Source organism: Oratosquilla oratoria, chromosome 12 (assembly GCF_046742065.1).
Source record: "Oratosquilla oratoria isolate Oo_2021 chromosome 12, ASM4674206v1, whole genome shotgun sequence".
NCBI lineage: Eukaryota > Metazoa > Arthropoda > Malacostraca > Stomatopoda > Squillidae > Oratosquilla > Oratosquilla oratoria.
The window spans coordinates 59,685,997-59,706,698 of NC_134788.1; the positions used below are offsets into that span (position 1 = coordinate 59,685,997).

Below are 20,702 nucleotides of genomic sequence, written 5' to 3' on the forward strand. Positions count from 1 at the left end.
AAGTACGGTCTCAGATCAAATCTGATGCGAAAATGAAAAAGGGGAAAGGAGTCTAAGTGTATGCTGAAGCTATGCTTGGAGCAACAGATGAAGTCCGTACCATGGTTGGAAAACCAGAATCGATTAAGCGTGATGTAAGACGCCAAAGGCAAGGAGTCAGACCTGTGGAACCTCCCTCACTATGGATGGTACATACGCAATAGCACTAAAGATTGCTGAGCAGGTTTATGTCATCCTTATAGTTTAGAGTGAACCAGTTCTGAGCTATCATGTTCCAAAGGTAGTCCTTCGTGTGTGATGGATAGCAATGAAATTATGTATATATACAAGAAATAAGTATATGTAAAGCTTGTGTTAAGGTGACTATATCAGGTAAAAACTGTGACATTCAAGTACACTTAGAAAACACCCAAGAAACACTTTAAGGAGTGTTGGCTACAGATTGCATTGACAGAAGAAATCTTTTGATTAGAAATACGAAGGAGACATTAAGAGGTCATGGAAACAAATAAAGAAAAACCACATGTCTAAAGGATGTGAAGGTGATATAGCTCAAGCTCAAACAGCACATGAGCTAAAACCTAAATATAATTGGATATCAAAGGTATAAGTTAAGTTTGAAATGTACATTAATTTGAGACTAAGTATGATAAAAAGTTAGAGAATAGGGGACGGAATCCAACGAGTGTTGTTCCTTTTCTGTATATTATAACTAATTACAATTAGTTAAACACACACACACTAATAGACGGGTTAATTTCAGGATTAGATAAAGTAAATTATTACCTGTCAAAAGAAAAACCAAACATAATTGTAGGGACATAATTGAGGGTTTCACTATTACCAAACAGTGTTGGACATTGATTATAAATACTGCCTTAGAAATAGAGAGGAGAAACAAGGCTTTTATTAAATGAGATGCTGAAGGATGGAGGAAACGTGGTAGTTATGGGAGATTTTAACTGCAAAGAAATCTGTTGGAAAGAGATGACAGTGAAAGGTGGAGAGGATCGACAGGGATTTTTTTTCTTTTACTTGACATGACTATAGAACATGCAATGACACAATGGGTAAAAGAAAATACTAGATTGAAAAATAATGAAAACAGTGGAGACTAGATTTATTATATGTCAGAACCTGATATTGTGGATAAAATTGAATACAAGACAACAATTGGGAAGAGTGACCATATATTACTTGAGTTAGAACTAAAGGAGGAAATATATAGAGATAGAAATGAAAAATACAGAAAGGAAAGACTGATGCATAGTAAAACGGACTTTCAGATTTTTTTTTTTTTTTTTAAGCGGATTGGAAAAAAATCTACAATGGAGAAACACAAGTAGAAGGAAAATGGATGATTTTGGTGGAAATCTATAAAGCAGGAGTGGATAAATATGTCCCAAAGCAAAAACAGAAAAAGGTGCATTATTAGTGCTGGTTTGATAAAAGGTGCAGCGAACAGAAAGATAGAAGAGATAAAGATGGGAAAATATGAAAAAAAATAGAAAGTGGCAAATATATATAAAAGGAATGACCATGTATAAATATGCATGGAGGAAAAAATATAATATGAAAAAGACAAAACAGGAAAATGTAAGGATAAACCAGAACTATTATATATATATGTGTGTGTGTGAACGGTAAAATAAAAATAAAAACAATCAGGAAATAGTGAACCACGAACAAGCTATTCCTGGCACAAATAATAACGTAGTAAATGAATGGAATAAACTTCATGCAGAGGCAGTGCAATGCAGTTCAGCTCAAAGCTTTAAGAATCATTTAGATAAATATCTAAGCAAGATGCTGTAATGACTCATTTATTTCATTTTTATCATGTCTGATTCTTATTTGCTTGATTCACATTATTAGTCATGTCAATTTATTGTTTACTGCTTACCAGTTTTTTATCTAACTATACCTATGCATCTTTTATTATCTATAATATTATGTTTTTATTTATTGTCATTACTTTTTTCCACATCCGACCTAGTTACGGACCAAAAGGTCTCCTGTCGGCATACTCCGCATTTGTAATCCTTTGTCATGGAGATGTCGTATTTATTTCAGGAATGATCAGACCATGAAATTCTGTCTCAGGAGGTACTAAAGAAGAACAACCACAATCAGATCTACTAGACTCCAGAGATTCTTCCTGCTACAAACAATAACAAAGTTCAGTAAATAAATTGTGTTCTTCATTAAAAATGAACAATGCATCATATGTCTTATATCACCCTTGGAAAGACTTAATTGAAGTGTGGGAGTTGTGTCTTATAGGATAACTTAAACACTGGTGAATATATTACCGAAGATATATTTACGGTAACACAGATTACAAATAACTATGGCGTATGCTGTACTCTGAACTACTTTACACAATACTAAGGTAAACAGAATTGTATCCATCATGACGCACAGATATCTATATCCTCCAGTTGCACACTTTTCTAATATCTTTGACGTTTTTCCTTATGTGCAAAAACATTCATGCACTTAATGGAACACTTAAGAATTTTGAAGAAAAAAAAAAAACGAACAAGCAAAAATGCAATTACGCAATAGGCCAAAGGTCACTCAAATAACTTCACAACTGAGAGTAAATCAATTACGACTTCGACTGACAGTATGCACGTGATAATCCATCAACCAAATTGGTTTATAACAGTGAATCAGTGCTTAATAGCTGCAAGTACCATCATACAGGAAAGTTATATCACTCAGGTCACACTGGAAAGGCCTCTCACCAGCATAGGTCATCATGCAACACACGAGATCAACTTTTCGTGAGGAAGTGCGAGTCATTAAGTGACGTTTGAAATAAGTCCTCCGTGTCAAAGCTGAAAAGGCTTCTCTCCAGTGTGGGTCGCCACATGACGTCTAAGTTTACTTGGTTCTGAGAAAGCTGCATTGCACAGGTCACATTTGAAAAGCTTCTCTCCACTGTGGGTCACCACGTGTCGTTTGAGATTAATCTTCTGTGAGAAAGATGCATCACACAGGTCACAGTGGAAAGGCTTCTCTCCTGTGTGGGTCATCATGTGTCTTCTGAAATCATTCTTTTGTGAGAAAGACGCATCACATATGCTACACTGGAAATGCTTCTCTACGGTGTGTGAAACTATGTGCCGTTTAAGATCACCCTTTGCTAAGAAACTTACATCGCACAGATCACACTTAAAAGGCTTCTCTCCAGTGTGAGTCGTCAGGTGTCGTTTGAGATGAGCCTTTCGTGGAAAAGCCGCATCACACAGGCCACACTTAAATGGCTTCTCTCCGGTGTGGGTCATCATGTGTCCTTTAAGATTACTCTTTCCTGAGAAAGCTGCATCACACAGGTCACACTTGAAAGGCTTCTCTCCAGTGTGGGTCATTACGTGATATTTAAGACCAGTCCCTCCTGAAAAAGCTGCATCACACAGGTCACACTTGAAAGGCTTCTCTCCAGTGTGGGTCATTACGTGATATTTGAGAGCACTCTTTCGTGAAAAAGCTGCATCACACAGGTCACACTTGAACGGTTTATCTCCAGTGTGGGTCCTTATGTGATATTTAAGAGCACCCTTTCCTGAGAAAGCTGCATCACACAGGTCACACTTGATGGGCTTCTCTCCTGTGTGGGTCATCATGTGTTGTTTGAGATAATTCTTTCGTGAGAAAGCCGCATCACAAAGGTCACATTGGAAACACTTCTCTCCAGTGTGGGTAACTATGTGTCGTTTGAGGTCACTCTTTGCTATGAAAGCTGCATCGCACTGGTCACACTTCAAGGGCTTCTCTCCAGTGTGGGTCATCATGTGATACTTGAGATGACTCTTTTGTGTGAAAGTTGCATCACATAGATCACACTGGAAAGGCTTCTCTCCAGTGTGGGTCATCATGTGGTACTTGAGATGACTCTTTCGTGTGAAAGTTGCATCACATAGATCACACTGGAAAGGCTTCTCTCCAGTGTGGGTCACCACATGTCGTTTAAGGTTACTCTTTGTCGAGAAAACTGCATCACACAGGTCACATTGAAAAGGTTTCACACTAGTGTGGGTCATTGTGTGATATTTAAGATGACTTGTGAGATAGCTGTGCCACAGATGACACAAGATTATATCTATATGACGAATATAGGGAATCTTCAGATACTTTTTCCCAGGAATTGTTGATAGCCACTCTCATCCTGAAAGTAAATGCGTAATAAGTATGACAACTAAGTTTTTGAGAGAATGTAATAGGAGTGACACCAAGGAATACAAGTAGAGTGGGGCATTAACCAAAATGAAATCAGGGAAGGGAATAAACATTTCATAACAAGAAGTTTAAAGGAAGAAGAAAGAAATGGAAGGTTGAACAAATACTAAATAATATGGAGTACTCAAAATTATTCAGGAAATAATAAAGCGAAAGACTGAACAAATAATGCAAAGAGCCCACAAGAAAAAGAATTCAATGTATGATATAGGATACAACACCACAGCTGGAAACAAGAAATAATTGCAAAATCTTTTGCAGAGGACCACTACACACACAGACATCAATCAAGGATTTCAAAAATCAACGTTGGAAAAATTCATGAGATTCTGATATTCATTTTTACAATAAATCACTCGTTTTCCGTTTTTCGAAGAACCCTCTCACCCTGTGCGTGATAAGTAAATTACTTATAGGTTAGGTTAGATTCACCTCTCACTTTCATCAAATACAAAGACAAGGAGCACAGTAGGAGTACCCCCACAGCAATCTTGTAACTCAACACAATATTTCATTTTCAAGGTTATGGTGAATGGCACTATTTTTTAAACCTTACAATATAGATTCATACTTGCTAATATTTTTGGAGTATCACGAAAATATACAAATACATTAACCAAAGTGCAACAAATTAAGATAACAAGCAATTCATACAAAAGAAGATTAAAAAGAAAAGAATGAGAAAAAAATGAACGATTAAACAAATGTAAAAACTACCGTCTGGGGTATTGGCTACTTGTTATTGTGGCAAAGTAGCATGCAGCTGATACTTTAGGGTCTATATGGGGCGCCCAGAGCCACACATCATTTTGTCTATGATAGAGGAAAACTCTGCTCATAGAGAAATGATGACACTTTTATACTACGACTGTCCCTCCGTTATGCTGTCCTCCAACCCCTTCTTACTGTCCTGTACCATTTCTCTGAGTATTCTTTTTCTGTGATGGGGGAAAAGAATACTGCCACCAAGTATTCCCACTTGGATCGTAAGAGGCGAGAAGAAAGGGACGAGGATTGGGACTAGGCATCCTTCTCCTTGTAGCCCCACAGGGGACATTCCTAAACGAAAAAGAGAAGGCATAAGAGGGGCTGGAAGTTCTCGGACCAGCACCTTAAGGTTTGGGTCTTTTAATGTGTGTGAATGTGGTACAGATGAGAGAAAAAGGGAAGAGATAGGTAGTATGTTTGTGAGAAGAAAGATGGATGTGTTGGCTTTGAGTGAAACTAAGTTGAAAGGGAAGGGTGAGTGTAAGTTTGGGAGTGTAAGTGGGAGGTTATCAGGAGTGAAGAGAGGGCGAGGGAGGGAAGGGGTGGCCATTCTAGTAAGTGAAGAGATAGGTAAACGGGTGGTGGAGTGGAAGGAGGTTTCCTCAAGGATAATGTGGATGAAGGTGAAACTGGGGAAGGAGATGTGGGTCTTTGTAAGTGCATATGGGCCTGGCAGTGAGAAGAGTGTAGAAGAAAGGGAGGCCTTTTGGATAGATTTAAATGAGTGCATAGAGGATTTAGGAAGAAATGTCAATGTAATAGTACTAGGAGACCTTAATGCTAGGGTAGGAAATGGTCCAATCGATGGAGTGGTTGGGAAATGTGGAGTTCCAGGAAAGAATCATAGTGGAGAGTTGATGGTGGAAATCTGTCTAGAAAGAGAGTTGCTGATAGCAAATACAGTGTTTCGGAAGAAAGTCAAGCATAAGTACACATGGGAGAGGGTGGTAGATAGAGCGCTAATGGATTATGTAGTGGTGAATATGATTATGATAGGAAGAGTTAAGGATGTACATGTGCTAAGGGGAGAGGGTGGGGGAATATCAGATCATTTTCTGGTGGAAGGTAAGTTGAGAGTGGAGGATAGATGGAGAAAGAGGAAAGGGACAAAAGGTAGGGAGGTTCTTAGAGTGAACTCTTTGAATGAAAAGGAAAAGGAGAAGGAGTACGGAAAGAAGCTGAAGGAGGAGTGGGAGGGAATAAAGGGTAGAGTAGAGCTGGGTGTGGAGGAGGAATGGGGATGGTTCAAGGAGGGAGTCATAAAGTGTGCAAGGATGGTGTGTGGAACAAGAAGGACAGGAGGAAATAGAAGGAAGGGTAGTGAATGGTGGGATGAGGAAATAAAGAAGGTTATAGAAGAGAAGAAGCGAGCTTTCACAGATTGGTTACACAATAGGACGAGGGAGTCATATGAGAGGTACAAAGAAAAGAAAAGAGAAGTAAAGCAAAAGGTAAAGGTTGCAAAGAGGAGAGCAGATGTGAAATGGGGTAAGAGTTTGACAGAAAATTTTGAGAGTAATAAAAAGATGTTCTGGAAAGAAATTAGGAGAGGAAGAGGAGGCGAATCAAGAAGAGAAGAAAAGGTAAAAGGTGCAGATGGAGAGATGATAATGGAAGAGAAGGCAGTAAGGGGAAGATGGGCAGAATATTTTAGGGAGTTGCTAAAGGTGAAGGAGGATAGGGAAGGAAAGATTGCTGCAGTGGGAGGTGCGAAGAAAATGAGAGTGATGAGTAAGGAGAATGGAGGAGAAATAAGGAAGGATGAAGTGAAGGCAGTTGTTAAGATGATGAGAGCAGGTAAGGCACCTGGTCTGGATGGATGCCATGCAGAATGTCTGAAAAAGGGACGTACAGTGATGGTGGACTGGCTGGTGAGGTTATTTAATGTTTGCTGGAGAGAGGATAGAGTGCTGGAGGACTGGAGGAGTGCTTGTATAGTTCCTCTTTACAAGGGAAAAGGGGACAAGTGTGAATGTAGTAGTTTCAGAGGGATTAGCTTGTTAAGTGTAGTTGGGAAGGCTTATGGGAGGATCTTGATTGAGAGGATTAGGAGAGGAACAGAGGGAGTAATTGGTGAGGAACAGTGTGGATTTAGGACAGGTAGAGGTTGTGTAGATCAGATCTTTGTGGTAAGACAGATATGTGAGAAAGCTATAGGAAAGGGGAAGGATGTTTTTTGGGCTTTTATGGATCTGGAAAAGGCTTATGATAGGGTAGACAGGAAGGCACTGTGGGAGGTTAGGCGGATATACGGGATAGGAGGAAAGCTTCTAAGAGCTGTCAAGAGTTCTTACAAGAGTAGCAGAGCATGTGTCAGGATTACAAATGGAGAGAGTGAGGAGTTCGAGGTAAAGGTGGGACTTCGTCAAGGATGCGTTATGTCGCCCTGGCTGCTCAACTTGTACATAGATGGGGTGGTGCAAGAGGTAAATGCAAGGGTGGTGGGTCAGGGATAGGAGATGGTTAAAGAAAATGGAGAAAAGTGGGAGGTGAGCCAGCTGTTGTTTGCGGATGACACTGTGCTTCTAGCAGGATCGGAGGAGGGATTGAGGAAGTTGGTGGCAGAGTTTGGGAGAGTATGTGATAGAAGAAAGCTAAAGATAAATGTGGGTAAAAGTAAGGTGATGAGATGTACAAGGGGTGAAAGTGGCAGTAGACTGGAAGTGAGCATTAAGGGAGAGCGACTGGAGGAAGTGGATAGTTTTAGATACTTGGGTGCAAATGTGGCAGGGAAAGGTGGAGTGAAAGTGGAGGTAGAATGTAGATTGAGAGAAGCGAGTAAATGCCTTGGTGGATGAAAGAGTGTAATGAGGAATAGACATTTGGGAATGGATGCTAAGAGGAGACTGTATGAAGGAGTGATTGTGCCAACAGCACTGTATGGGGCAGAAACATGGAACATAAGAGAAGAAGAGAGGAGTTTGAATGTGTTTGAGATAAGGTGTCTGAGAAGTATGATGGGGGTTACTAGGCTAGATAAGAGTGAGAAATGAGGAGGTGAGGAGGAGAACAGGGGTGGAAAAGGAGCTGGGAGATAGGGTTGATGAAAGAATATTAGGATGGTTTGGACACATGGAAAGAATGGGTGAAGAAAGACTAGTAAAAGAGGTGTGGAAGGCAGATGTGGAGGGAGTGAACATGAGGGGATGTCCTAGCATGAGGTGGTTGGATGGGGTGAAGGGGGCTTTGGGGAAGAGGGGAATGTCTGTTGAGGAAGGATGGGAGAGGACAGAAGACAGGGGTGAATGGAGAATGGTTGTATATGGATGATGTTGTGATTGCATGAGGTGGAATGGGCAGGGGGATGGGAGATGAGGTAGTATGTGTGAGCACAATTTGACGCAGCACGAAGGGATTTCTCCCCGTCCTCTCATTTTATGCAATGGGGGGACGGAGGGGGGGGGGTCGCCGATTTAATGAAGCGGCCTTGCTGTGGATGTGCTGTGTCTTGCGACACTGCTTCTGACCCAGGGCAGTGGACAAGGTGCAGGGATGACCCGTCATCTAGGAGGTGCTAAGATGGGAGGGAGGGTAGAGGGGTGTGGAGTGTTTTCGGGGATGAAATTGGTGGGAATGTTTTTGTACCTTGTCCTTTTTGGATACCCACCTGGTAATGGAAAAAAAAAAAACCCTTGGTATATGTATCTATGTCTGTATTTAGATATATATATATATATATATATATATATATATATACATATCTATATATATGTGTGTGTATATATATATATATATATATATATATATATATATATATATATATATATATATATATGATGGAACGGTGAGCAATGGGTAGCTCCCATGAAAGTTTTCCGAAAGACATAGAAAGTTCTTGTAGATGAAGAACACTTTATTAAAACACGCTTGGTTTTTATTAAGTGTTCTTCATCTACAAGTCCTTTCTATGTCTTTCGGAAAACTTTTATGGGCGCTACCCATTGCTCACCGTTCCATCATCAGAGATGTAGAACTTCTCAGCAAAAAAGTCGTGAACGCAGAAGCTGCTGTGAACTTCAATCAAAATTGTCTACATGAGAACCTGCTACCGAAATACACCAATATATATATGTATATATATATATATATACATATATATATACATGTATATATATATACATATATATGTATATATACATACATTTTAACAACCACAATGCACTTTAATTGTAAGCCATCAAAGGCCAGCATGGAAGTATATGAATGCGAGAAAGTATTTGTACAACACAGTGTTGTACAAATACTTTCCCGTGTTTGTATACCGTACTTCCAATTGTACTATCTTAGTGGAGATGGGTTGAACACAAAATTTCATATATGTGTAACTTGAGCATACAAATATATAAGAAATAATGCGCTGAACTTATATCTCTCTTGATAGCCTAGTTGAAAAGTCACTATCGCACCTGTCATGAGGATGCCGGGTTTGCGTTCTGGGAAGTACCAAATTTCAATTTCAGCATGCTGGCCTTTGATGGCTTAGAATCAAAGTGCATTGTGGTTGTTAAAATGTATCTCTAATCACTGGGACCCATTCAGTGTTGTACAAATACTTTCCCGTGTTCGTATACTTCCAATTGTACTATCATAGTGGAGATGGGTTGAACGCAAAATTTCATATATGTGTATGTAACTCAAGCATACAAATATATAAGAAATAATGCACTGAACTTATATCTCTCTTGATAGCCTAGTTGGAAAGACACTGTCGCACTTGTCATGAGGATGCTGGGTTCGAGTCTTGGGCAGTACCACATTTCAATTTCAGCATGCTGGCCTTTGATGGCTTAGAATTAATATGCATTGTGGTTGTTAAAATGTATCTCTAATCACTGGGACCCATTCAGTCTTGTACATATTTATATATATATATATATATATATGTATATGTATATATATATATGTATATATATATATGTATATATATATATATATATTCCTGTATATTATAATCATGAATATGCTGTGTCATCCTTTTTGGAAATTTGGAAATGGCCCCCTCGTAATTAGTAAAGTGAAAATTAATGGGGAAATAATAAGGCACAGGAGTGTATGAGTAAACATTACATGGAGAAAGAAGCCACAAGAAAGAAATTAAAATCAGAATATGATGAAAGATACAATAGCAGCGAACACTTGAAATAAGAAATATTGGTAACATTTTTGCAACTGTCTACACCCACCCAATAATCAAGGATGTCAGAAATCAATGTATGATTCTTGCAATTCCTTTAATGATTTCCATTTGTCAGGAAACATCTCAGCAGCACCCCACCCACCCCCGTTGTAGAGGCACAGGATTGGCGGGTAAATGATTGAATTTTGGCACAAGTAACACACTGCACCCATAAATAAAACTATAAAATATTTGTCATTTATCTAATGAGTGAGGAAAAAGTCTACAGAACCTTAACTATTGCTAGGTTAAGTTAAACTCATCCCTCAACTACAAAAAAAAAAAAAAAAAAAAAAGCATGGTAGGTGTGATTTGCTGAGTTATGAATATTTACAACATATTCATGCTTGTACATCACGACAAATATTGGATGAAGCTATGGTTCTTTCTGTGACATTCCACTGCATGCATTTGAAGTATTCCACTCCCAAATAATGTATGATACTCCTACAATCCGCATCCATCGCAATGAAAAGAAGTTGCCAAGAATATATTACCCCTAGAAACGTATCCCCGAATTCGTTGCTTAGTATCTATGGTCGTTGCATGCGAGAATGTAAACAATAGATGAGTTTTGACAAGACTTCATTCTGACTACCAAATTGGAAGTGCCCATATTCGACCAGAACTAACATGAAACCTAACGGCAACATCAAGTGATGAACAGACAAGGAAAATAACCTCCACCATACAATAAATACATGTGCACGATTGTCGAGCATCCTCAGTATTACACTTATTACCTGTAGGTAGGTCAACATGAAAATGGAATTCCTGATATTTGAGCTGAAGTAGTTCTCATGGGATGCAAAAAGTCGCAATGAGTATAATGCAGTTTGAATTGCCAATCTAGCTGTCCTAGTTCTCGAGATATTGCATTTTGAATGGAATTTGGGCCGAAACGTGCGGTCTGACTAATCACCGATCAAACGTAAACAATGACGGTTTTTACTAAAAGGCACAATTTTATATAACAATTTAGTATATGGTTGCACTATTTGACCTATTTTCTTTACAATATGTGATTTCCATTTAATTTGATCATAGAATTACATTTTTATCCTATGCAAAATTACCCACCACTGCTAAAAATACAGTCAAATTACATGAAAATCTCACATTTCAAAGAATATATTTTGAATAATTCAACTATATGCAAGCTATTACACTAATAACACAATAGTAACAAACTTAATAGTGCAGTTTGATCCATACCACCAGTGATCATAGATAGCGGGCAGGACAAATCGTAGCTGCGGTCCGTAATATTACGGAGGATAAAAACGTAATTTCTCTTTGATCAAATTACATGAAAATCACACATTTTAAAGAAAATAGTTCAAAAAATTCAACTATAAGTCTATTACACTAATAACATAATAGTAAGAAATTTGAGTGAAGTTTGATCCATACCACCAGTTATAGATAAAATGGCGGGATGGATGTTGATGTTGTTATCCGATAATTCGACCCGATAGAAAAAAAAAAAAAAAAAAAAAAAACTAATTAGTACCACCGATTTCTCAGCTCTTCCGTAACACGCTGCCTTTATTTAGGTATTAGAATAATCCACGAGACTAGTAGTGTTCGTTTATTTTGGTTAGTTGCCAAATCTCTTGAATTTATTTAGCTCATTTTTTACCTCTGAAACATAAACCAATTTTCGATTTACTGCTGAATGCAAGCCGCCATGTTTATCTTTTGTTTTTATGTACCGACATGTAACTGATGATGTAATTTTTTGATGATGTAATTGTTTGAAATGGTTTGATAATCCGACCCGATAGAAAAAAACAACTAATTAGTACCACCGATTTCTCAGCTCTTCCGTTACACGCTGCCTTTAATTTGATATTAGAATAATTCGCGAGACTAGTAGTTTTTGTTTATTTTGGTTAGTTGCCAAAACTCTGAATTTATTTTGCTAATTTTTTATGCTGAAACATAAACCAATTTTTTATTTACTGCTGAATGCAAACCGCCATGTTTATCTTTTGTTTTTATGTACCGGCATGTAACTGATGATGTAATTGTTTGAAATTTACTACGATCGTAGTAAATACACTCGCATAACATTTGAATGAATGAAATTTCCGGCGGTATGTAAATTTGGCCGTTTGCATGGCGTGCGCATAAAATGACGCGCTATTGTGCTCGTCATCGACGGTGGCGCCTCTGGTGGTGTTTGACCTACCTATTACCAGCGTGCATGTCATGATGTTGTGCTTCTAAACTATATGCCACTTCTGGATGTCACAGATGTCTTAGGAATCTCAAAGATTCTTTTTAGTATATATTAAGTAACTGCTCATACCATAAAGGATATATTTGTATTCAATTGATACGAAACGACTGGCTCTGGTCCCCTTAACCCCCTACGTCTGTTGTCTGTGTAACTTAGCGTAGATTAACAATCTAATGAAGACCACAATTGAAATAAGCGTACGTTTTTTAGTGTTATCCTCGGCAATTTTGTGATTATCATTTCGAAATATGTGTTATTGTAATTATTTTTTGCACTTCATGTATATTGATTCTTTGCCAAATAAGTTTACTTACTAAAAGCTTGTAGAGGACGAAGTGGCGGCCAGCCAAGATGAATGTAAACAAATAACATGCGATGCAGGGTTGCCAGATTGGCCTTTTTTAGCCCAAAAAACTCAATTTTGGCTTCTTTTTCAAGCATTTGGCCTAAGGATATTTAGTTTGGCCTAAATTACTAAATCTATTTTTTTTTTAGAATGTGGCTTAAATATATTTCATTTGGCTTCAGTAAGCTCATCTGATAATAGTGAGTTGAATACTGAGTTCATTCGCCACCTCCTAGTTAAAGTCTACCATATAGTCGAGTGCGCGTATCTTTTCTTTTCTTTTCATTTTGTTACCATTGTGATCCATGCAATTTGTCCCATTTTCTCTTATGGCACAGAAATAAAATTGGACGAATCAGCTGTGTGATGATGATGGCGCACGAGATCCATGTGCAACTTTTGGCGTGATTTTTTTTTTCTTAACTGTCTGACGTAATTTTAGGCCTTCAATCAATAGTAAGCATTCTTCATAAACAAGCAAGGAGTAGGCTACATTAGTAGGGTATTGAATATAGAAATATATTGTGTTTTGATCACTAAAATTGGTAAATTCTTTTCATCCCACAAAAGCGTGCGTTCTGGTTGTTTATATTCATGTAGAGTGGAAAAGATCGTTGACATTAAATTTTCATTAGTGTTTTTAGTGATTTTCAAGTACTTAACTATTTAGGAGTATTTATTTTTTCAGGTGCATGCATTTTAGAATAAGAATCAGCCTGCAATCTTCAATAGCCTAAGATGCCGAAGTGAAACTGCAATTATGATAGTGCCAGGAGGTACAGAGCTGAGTGGAAGAAAAAGTTTATGTTGGTGAAATATACACCTGATGGCTCTGGTGAGGCATATTGTAAGTTATGTCACTGTAATCTGAACCCCAAACTGTGCTCATTACAAAACCATGAAAAATCGGAGAAACACAAGAAGACAGTACACCAACACTTGCACCGCCAATAAATTTTCAGTCAACAACTATCAACTTCCTCCAGTTTTTCACCCTAAATGCTCACCTCTAGCCCGCTGTCACTCTCTCCCCTTGTACATCTCATCACCTTACTTTTGCCCACATTTATATTCAGCTTCCTTCTTCCACACACTTTCTCAAACTCTGTTACTAACTTCCTCAATCCCTCCTCTGATCCTGCTACAAGTGCAGTGTCGTCAGCAAACAACAACTGTCTTGTTAGTTGTTCACAGTGTGAGTTAAATACTATGCGAACTGTTCCTCAGTTTATTTGCACAACACAGCATCACAGGAGATGAATACTGAAATTCTACACTCAATCTGACTCATATCAGTCACTTCTAGCTTAGGTATGGCGATCGTGATAGTTGCGTTCATCCCATTTTCTCTGATTATTTCTTTGCACGCAGAAATTTACATACATCCAAATCTCAGTCATACAATGATTTAAATTTAATAGTATCAATAATCTATATCCCATTCATTCAACTTTCGCATTACAAATAAAATGATGATTAATCATGTAAACAGAAGTGGCAATTAGTAAAGTTCTGGAACATTCATGATGGCTATACGTGCGAACGCACACACAATGACGCATCACTTTTCCCTGTACATCTACACATAATGCTTAATAAAATTAAATACAATAGGCTTATTTCCCACTTTTCTCCATTTTCTTTAACCATCTCCAACCCCTGACCCACTACCCTTGCATTCACCTCTCGCACCACCCCATCCATGTATAGATTGAACAGCCAGGGCGACATAACACATCCCTGTCAAAGTCCCACCTGTACCCCAAACCATTCACTCTCTCCATTTCTAATCCTAACACAAGCTCTACTACTCTCGTAAAAGCTCTTGACTCCTCTTAACAGCTTTCCTCCTATTCCATATATCTGCAGTACCTCCCACAGTGCCTTCCTGTCTACCCTGTCGTAAGTCTTTTCCAGATCCATAAAAGGCTAGAAAAAAAAACCATCCTTACCTTTTCCTATAGCTTTCTCACATATTTGTCTTACCACAAAAATCTGATCTACACAACCCCTACCTGTCCTAAAACCACACTGTTCCTCACCAAGTACTCCCTTTGTTCCTCTCCTAATCCTCTCAACCAAGACCCTCCCATAAGCCTTCCCTACTACACTCAACAAGCTGATCCCTCTGAAACTACTACATTCACACTTGTCCCCTTTTCCTTTGTAAAGTGGAACTATACAGACACTCCTCCAATCCTCCGGCACTCTACCCTCTCTTTAACAAACATTAAATAACCTTACCAGCCAGTCCACTTTAACTGTACCTCCTTTTTTCAGACATTCTGCATGGCATCCATCCAACCCAGGTGCCTTACCTGCTCTCATCATCTTAACAGCTGCCTTCACTTCATCTTTTCTTATTTGTCCTCCATTCTCCTCACTCTCGTTTTCTTAGTGCTTCCCATTACAACTACCTTCCCCTCCCTATCCTCCTTCACATTTAGCAACTACCTAAAATACTCTGCCCACCTTCCTCCCACTGCCTTCTCTTCCATTATCATCTCTCCATCTCCACCTTTTACCTTTTCTTCTCTACTTGATTCGCCTCCTCCTACTCTCTTAATTTTTTTCCAAAACATTTTGTTATTACTTTCAAAATTTTCTGTCATACTCTCACCCCATTTCACATCTTCTCTCCTTTTTTGCCTCCTTTATCTTATGCTTTACTTCTCTTCTCTTTACTTTGTACCTCTCATATGATTCCCTCGTCCTAATTTGTAACCAATCTATGAAAGCTCGCTTCTTCTCTTCTACACCCTTCTTTGCTTCCTCATCCCACCACTCACTACCCTTTCTTCTATTTCTTCCCGTCCTTCTCGTTCCACATAACATCTTTGCACACCTTATGACTCCCTCCTTATCTCTTCCTACTATACTCCTGGTTACCTCTATGTAGCCATTAATGCTCTATCTACCACCCTTCCATCCACCACCCTCTCCCATGTATACTTATGTTTGACTTTCTTCCTAAACGCTGTATTAGCTATCATTAACTTTCTTTTGAGAAAAGGATATCAGGACAATATAGAATCGGAGCAAAGGAAGTAAAGGAAGTGGAATGTCAAAAAGACCTGGGAGTTATCATCACAAAGAACATATCTCCTGATAAACAGATAAACAAAATTGTCAGAGAAACCTACAACTTACTAAGAACAACAAAGGTGGTTTTTACTTAGTTGGACAAAGAAATTGTAAAGAAAATACTTGTCACACTGATAAGGCCAAAATTAGAGTACCCAGCGACACTATGGTCACCCAATGCCACAAAGAATATAAGGAAAATTGAGAGAATCCAGAGGGCAGCTACGAAGATTGTCATATGAACAGAGATTGTCAAAACTAGAATTATCGACTCTGGAACTAAGGAGAGAAAGAGGCGACTTGTTTACTACCTACAGAATCATGAGAGGTATGAAAGTCCTTGATAGAGAATACTTATTATATTGGGATAAGAGAAATACAAGGGAACATGGAAGGAAGCTCATAAGGACAGTTATACAAGAGACCTGAAAAAGAAAAAAAAAATCCCCACAGAGTTGTGGATGTATGGAGCAAACTAGACGAAACAATAGTGTGTGAAAAACCATACACGAATTTAAGAATAAGTTAGACATGGTGAGATGGAGACGGTACACCACGAGCACAGCTCCTTTTCCTGTGAGATACTAGGTAAATGCACACTGCTACGTCCAGACATATATTTTTATGCAACTGGTTGCGTCGGTTTTGTAAGCTGCCTAAGAGTTGCTCATTACTAAGTTAATGTTAAAGATATTAAAATAGAGCATTCTATGGGATATTTGTGGTGAATTTAAAATTATCGCCTTCTTACTTGGCTTACAGGGTGTATACACAAAGTATTCATGTTTTCTTTGCCCATGGGACAGTCGGGTTGATAATGAACACTACTAGAAAGTGGAGTTGCCTCTTCGAGATGGCTTGCAGCCAGGAAAACTCAATGTTATTAGACAGCCTCTTGTAGACCTTACCAAAGTGTTGCTATACTCACTTCATATAAAGCTTGATTTGGTCAAACAGTTTGTAAAAGCATTAGTTCAAGGTAGAAAAGCATTTCAAGAGATTCGTCTACTCTTTCCAAAAATATCAGAGGCCAAAGTTAAGGGTGTTTACTAGTCCGCCAGTAAGGAGAGTGTTGAAGTCAATGCAACTTAAAAATGCAATGAGTACTGTTGAAAGCGAGTCGTGGTGTACATTTCGAGGTAGAGTTCATGGATTCCTTGCTAATAATAAAGACCCAAACCACAAGCCGCTCGATGTAGCAAAACTCTTGGAAAGCTGTAAGAACTTAGGATGTAGAATGTCATTAAATGTGCACTTTTTGCATTCACATTTGGAATGTTTCGTGAAAACTTGGAAGGAGTGACTGAAGAGCATGGCGAGAAGTTCCATTAGAACATTACTGCAATGGAGAAAAGATACCAATGACGATGAGACACAGCTATGATGGGAGACAATGGTTTCTGGTGTGTGAAGATCAAGGAGTTCACATTAAGAAATCACGCTCATCAATGCATTTCTAGTGGGCTCCTCCGTATCATATGCTTTTATATTTACATTCTTTCATTAGTTTTAAAAGGAAATACAAGGATGCAACATCAGCTACAATATATAGACAATGTGAATATGCTAAATATAGTGTACTATCGTAGTTTAATATAGTTTGTTTTGTATATAAAACATTAATTATATTTTGAAATCTCGATTATATACAGGCTATCCTCCAGTCCGCTGGCACTCTACCCTCTCATAAACAAACATTAAATAACCTCACCAGCCAGTCCATCATCACTGTACCTCCTTTTTTTCAGCCATTCTGCATGGCATCCATCCAACCAATGTGCCTTACCTGCTCTCATCATCTTAACAGCTGCCTTCACTTCATCTTTTCTTATTTCTCCTCCATTTTCCTCACTCATCATTTTCTTAGTGCTTCCCATTGCAACTATCTTTCCCTCCCTATCCTCCTTCACATTTAGCAACTCCCAAAAATACTCTGCCTACCTTCCTCTCACTGCCTTCTATTCCATTATCATCTCTCTATCTGCACCTTTTACCTTTTCTTCTCTACATGATTCGCCTACTCTTCCTCTCTTAATTTCTTTCAAAAAAAATTTGTTATTACTTTCAACATTTTGTCATACACTTACCCCATTTCACATGTGCTCTTCTTTTTTGTCTCCTTTATCTTATGCTTTACTTCTCTTCTCTTTACTTTGTACCTCTCATATGATTCCCTCGTCCTAATTTGTAACCAATTTATGAAAGCTTGCTTCTTCTCTTCTACACCCTTCTTTGCTTCCTCATCCCACCACTCACTACCCTTCCTTCTATTTCTTCCCGTCATCCTTGTTCCACACACCATCTTTGCACACCTTATGACTCCCTCCTTATATCTTCCTACTATACTCCTGGTTACCTCTATGTAGCCATTAATGCTCTATCTACCACCCTTCCATCCACCACCCTCTCCCATGTGTACTTATGCTTGGCTTTCTTCCTAAACACTGTATTAGCTATCAACTCTCTTTCGAAAAAAGGATATCAGGGCAATATAGAATCGGAGCAAAGGAAGTAAAGGAAGTTGGATATGATAAAGACCTGGGAGTAATCATCACAAAGGCCATGTCTCCTGATAAACATATAAACAAAATTGTCGGAGAATCCTACAACTTGCTAAGAACAATAAAGGTGGACGAAGAATTTGAAAAGAAAATACTAGTCACACTGATAAGGCCAAAATTAGAGTACGCAGCGACACTATGGTCACCCAGTGCCAAAAAGAATACAAGGAAAATTGAGAGAATCCAGAGGGCAGCTACGAAGATGGTACCATCAATTTGAAAATTGCCATATGAACAGAGATTATCAAAACTAGAATTACCGACTCTGGAACTAAGGAGAAAAAGAGGTGACTTGTTGACTATATACAGAATCATGAGAGGTATCAAAGTCATTGATAGAGAAGATTTACATATTGTGATAAGAGAAATACAGGGGAACATGGAAGGAAGCTCATAAGGACAGTTATAGAAGAGACCTGAAAAAAAGAACAAATTTCCCCACAGAGTTGTGGATGTATGGAGCAAACTTGACGAAACAGTAGTGTGCGGAAAAAACATACACCGATTTAAGGAACAAGTTAGACATGGTGAGGTAGAGACGTGACACCACGAGCACAGCTCCTTTTCCTGTAAAATACAACTAGGTAAATGCACACTGCTACGTCCAGATATATATTCTAATGCAACTGGTTGCGTCGGTGTGTAAGCTGCCTAAGCGTACCTGTATAGCACTGTACTTAGTGTCGTTATTTACAAATGTGGAAATGGATTTTAGCATACTGTCTTCAGTATACGTGGAAGATCAGGTCGACCAATTTCATTTATTTTGTACAATTCTAATCAGTTTTGTTCTTTAAAACAATCGAAAATGATAAATTATATTAAGAATAAGAAACACAGGCTGTTTATGTCTAAAATTGTATTTTGAATAGAAGATTTACCGTGCTTATTTTATTGTTAGTTTCGTTGACACTAACACTTAGTAAAATTTATCTTCTGTAGGCCCCATGGCTTGTCCTTCTCTTTAATTATCTTTCCACCATATCATCTCTAACAAGTTAATAATGTTTCTGGATGGGATAAGCAAACTGGTCCTAAATCTTCTTGATTTTCTTCACTAGTTCTCTAAATCCCTTTTAGATAAGGTACACCAAAGGACTCCTACCTGGGATCATCTTACACCCACTAAGCCAAGTCTGCTCCGACGTCACAATTTAATTCATCCAATAACTTTGAACGTTACAAATAAGTGCCACCCTTTTATGGCGTGACTTTACCTCCATGCACCAATAATTTGTCTCCTCCACCCTTTTCTCCAATCAGAGACTGTTATACTGTCTCAAGCAATACTGTTTAAACAAGCACTTGTGACACAAGCAGAACAAGCTCTATGTTTACATTTCGACACATCAGCCCCTTTGATAGCCACTCCAACCAATGTTTACAAATACAAAACGGTAAGCTAGAATATGCAACTCTCTGCACCTTCCACTCGGCCATTGTTTCATAACAGCCGAATATAAAATGAAGATAAAATTTACATTCCTCTCCACCTACCCCTCTATCTACCGGCCTCTTGCACTATTGACGAGTCAGTAGAACTGTAGGAATCATTTTATACTTTGGAGCTGAAATTCAAGTTAGCCTTAACGGTATACGCTAAAATGAAGACTAGGCAAGGCAGCTCGCTGTGATATAGTAACTCGATTTTTTTGTGAGTGATTCACTGAAGAGGATCGGGTACTTGCAGTCTCTCGATTCACCAACTCAGTAGCCTGCGTGAGTGCGTCATCAGGCCGGATAATTGCGCTAGCCTCAGCCTGTGTTGGAGAAGTGCTTGTGCTTCACGCTCTCCACTCTTCTAGCCCCCATTGACTGGACGAGATGCCAGGTACAATATTTCATAGATCTACTGAGGCAGCATCACTGCATAAGGAATATCAAGAGCAAGGAATACAAAATGAGTAACATAAGGATTGCGAGCAATAATGGCATGAGTTATTCTGAACTGTGACATAAAACGTTTTTAGATTAGGTTATTCTCTACGGCAGCCTCCGAATAAAAATGTTTCTTACATCGCTACTGTCGTTACTATAAAAATTCCTCTCCAATCTGAGAGTGCCGAATGGTGCGCTGGGCTTTGTCCGAGGGGACCATCGAATTGGCCTGGAGTGGCCTAAATAGGTGAGCTGGATCTCATGAATTTTGCCTCATTCGAGTTCTACTGTAACTCCCTCCGACTCACTACCCGATTTCGTAACTCGAGTCTCGAGGCTGGGACCCATAGCTTATTATGAGCTGCTGATCAATGAACAGTCAATAGTCCTGTGGTATTA

At 38.7% G+C, this 20,702-nt stretch overlaps 1 protein-coding gene across 1 annotated transcript in view; it reads right to left on the minus strand.

Annotated features, from left to right (window-relative positions):
- Nucleotides 1–2,304: 2,304 nt before the first annotated feature.
- LOC143030806 (uncharacterized) overlaps nt 2,305–20,702 on the minus strand; it is an 86,883-nt gene continuing 68,485 nt past the window's right edge. Inside the window, exon 2 of the mRNA XM_076194023.1 lies at nt 2,305–4,174. Within this exon, the coding sequence (XP_076050138.1) occupies nt 2,838–4,049 (1,212 nt within the window). The 5' untranslated portion in view covers nt 4,050–4,174 and the 3' untranslated portion in view covers nt 2,305–2,837. The remainder of the gene's footprint in view (nt 4,175–20,702) is intronic.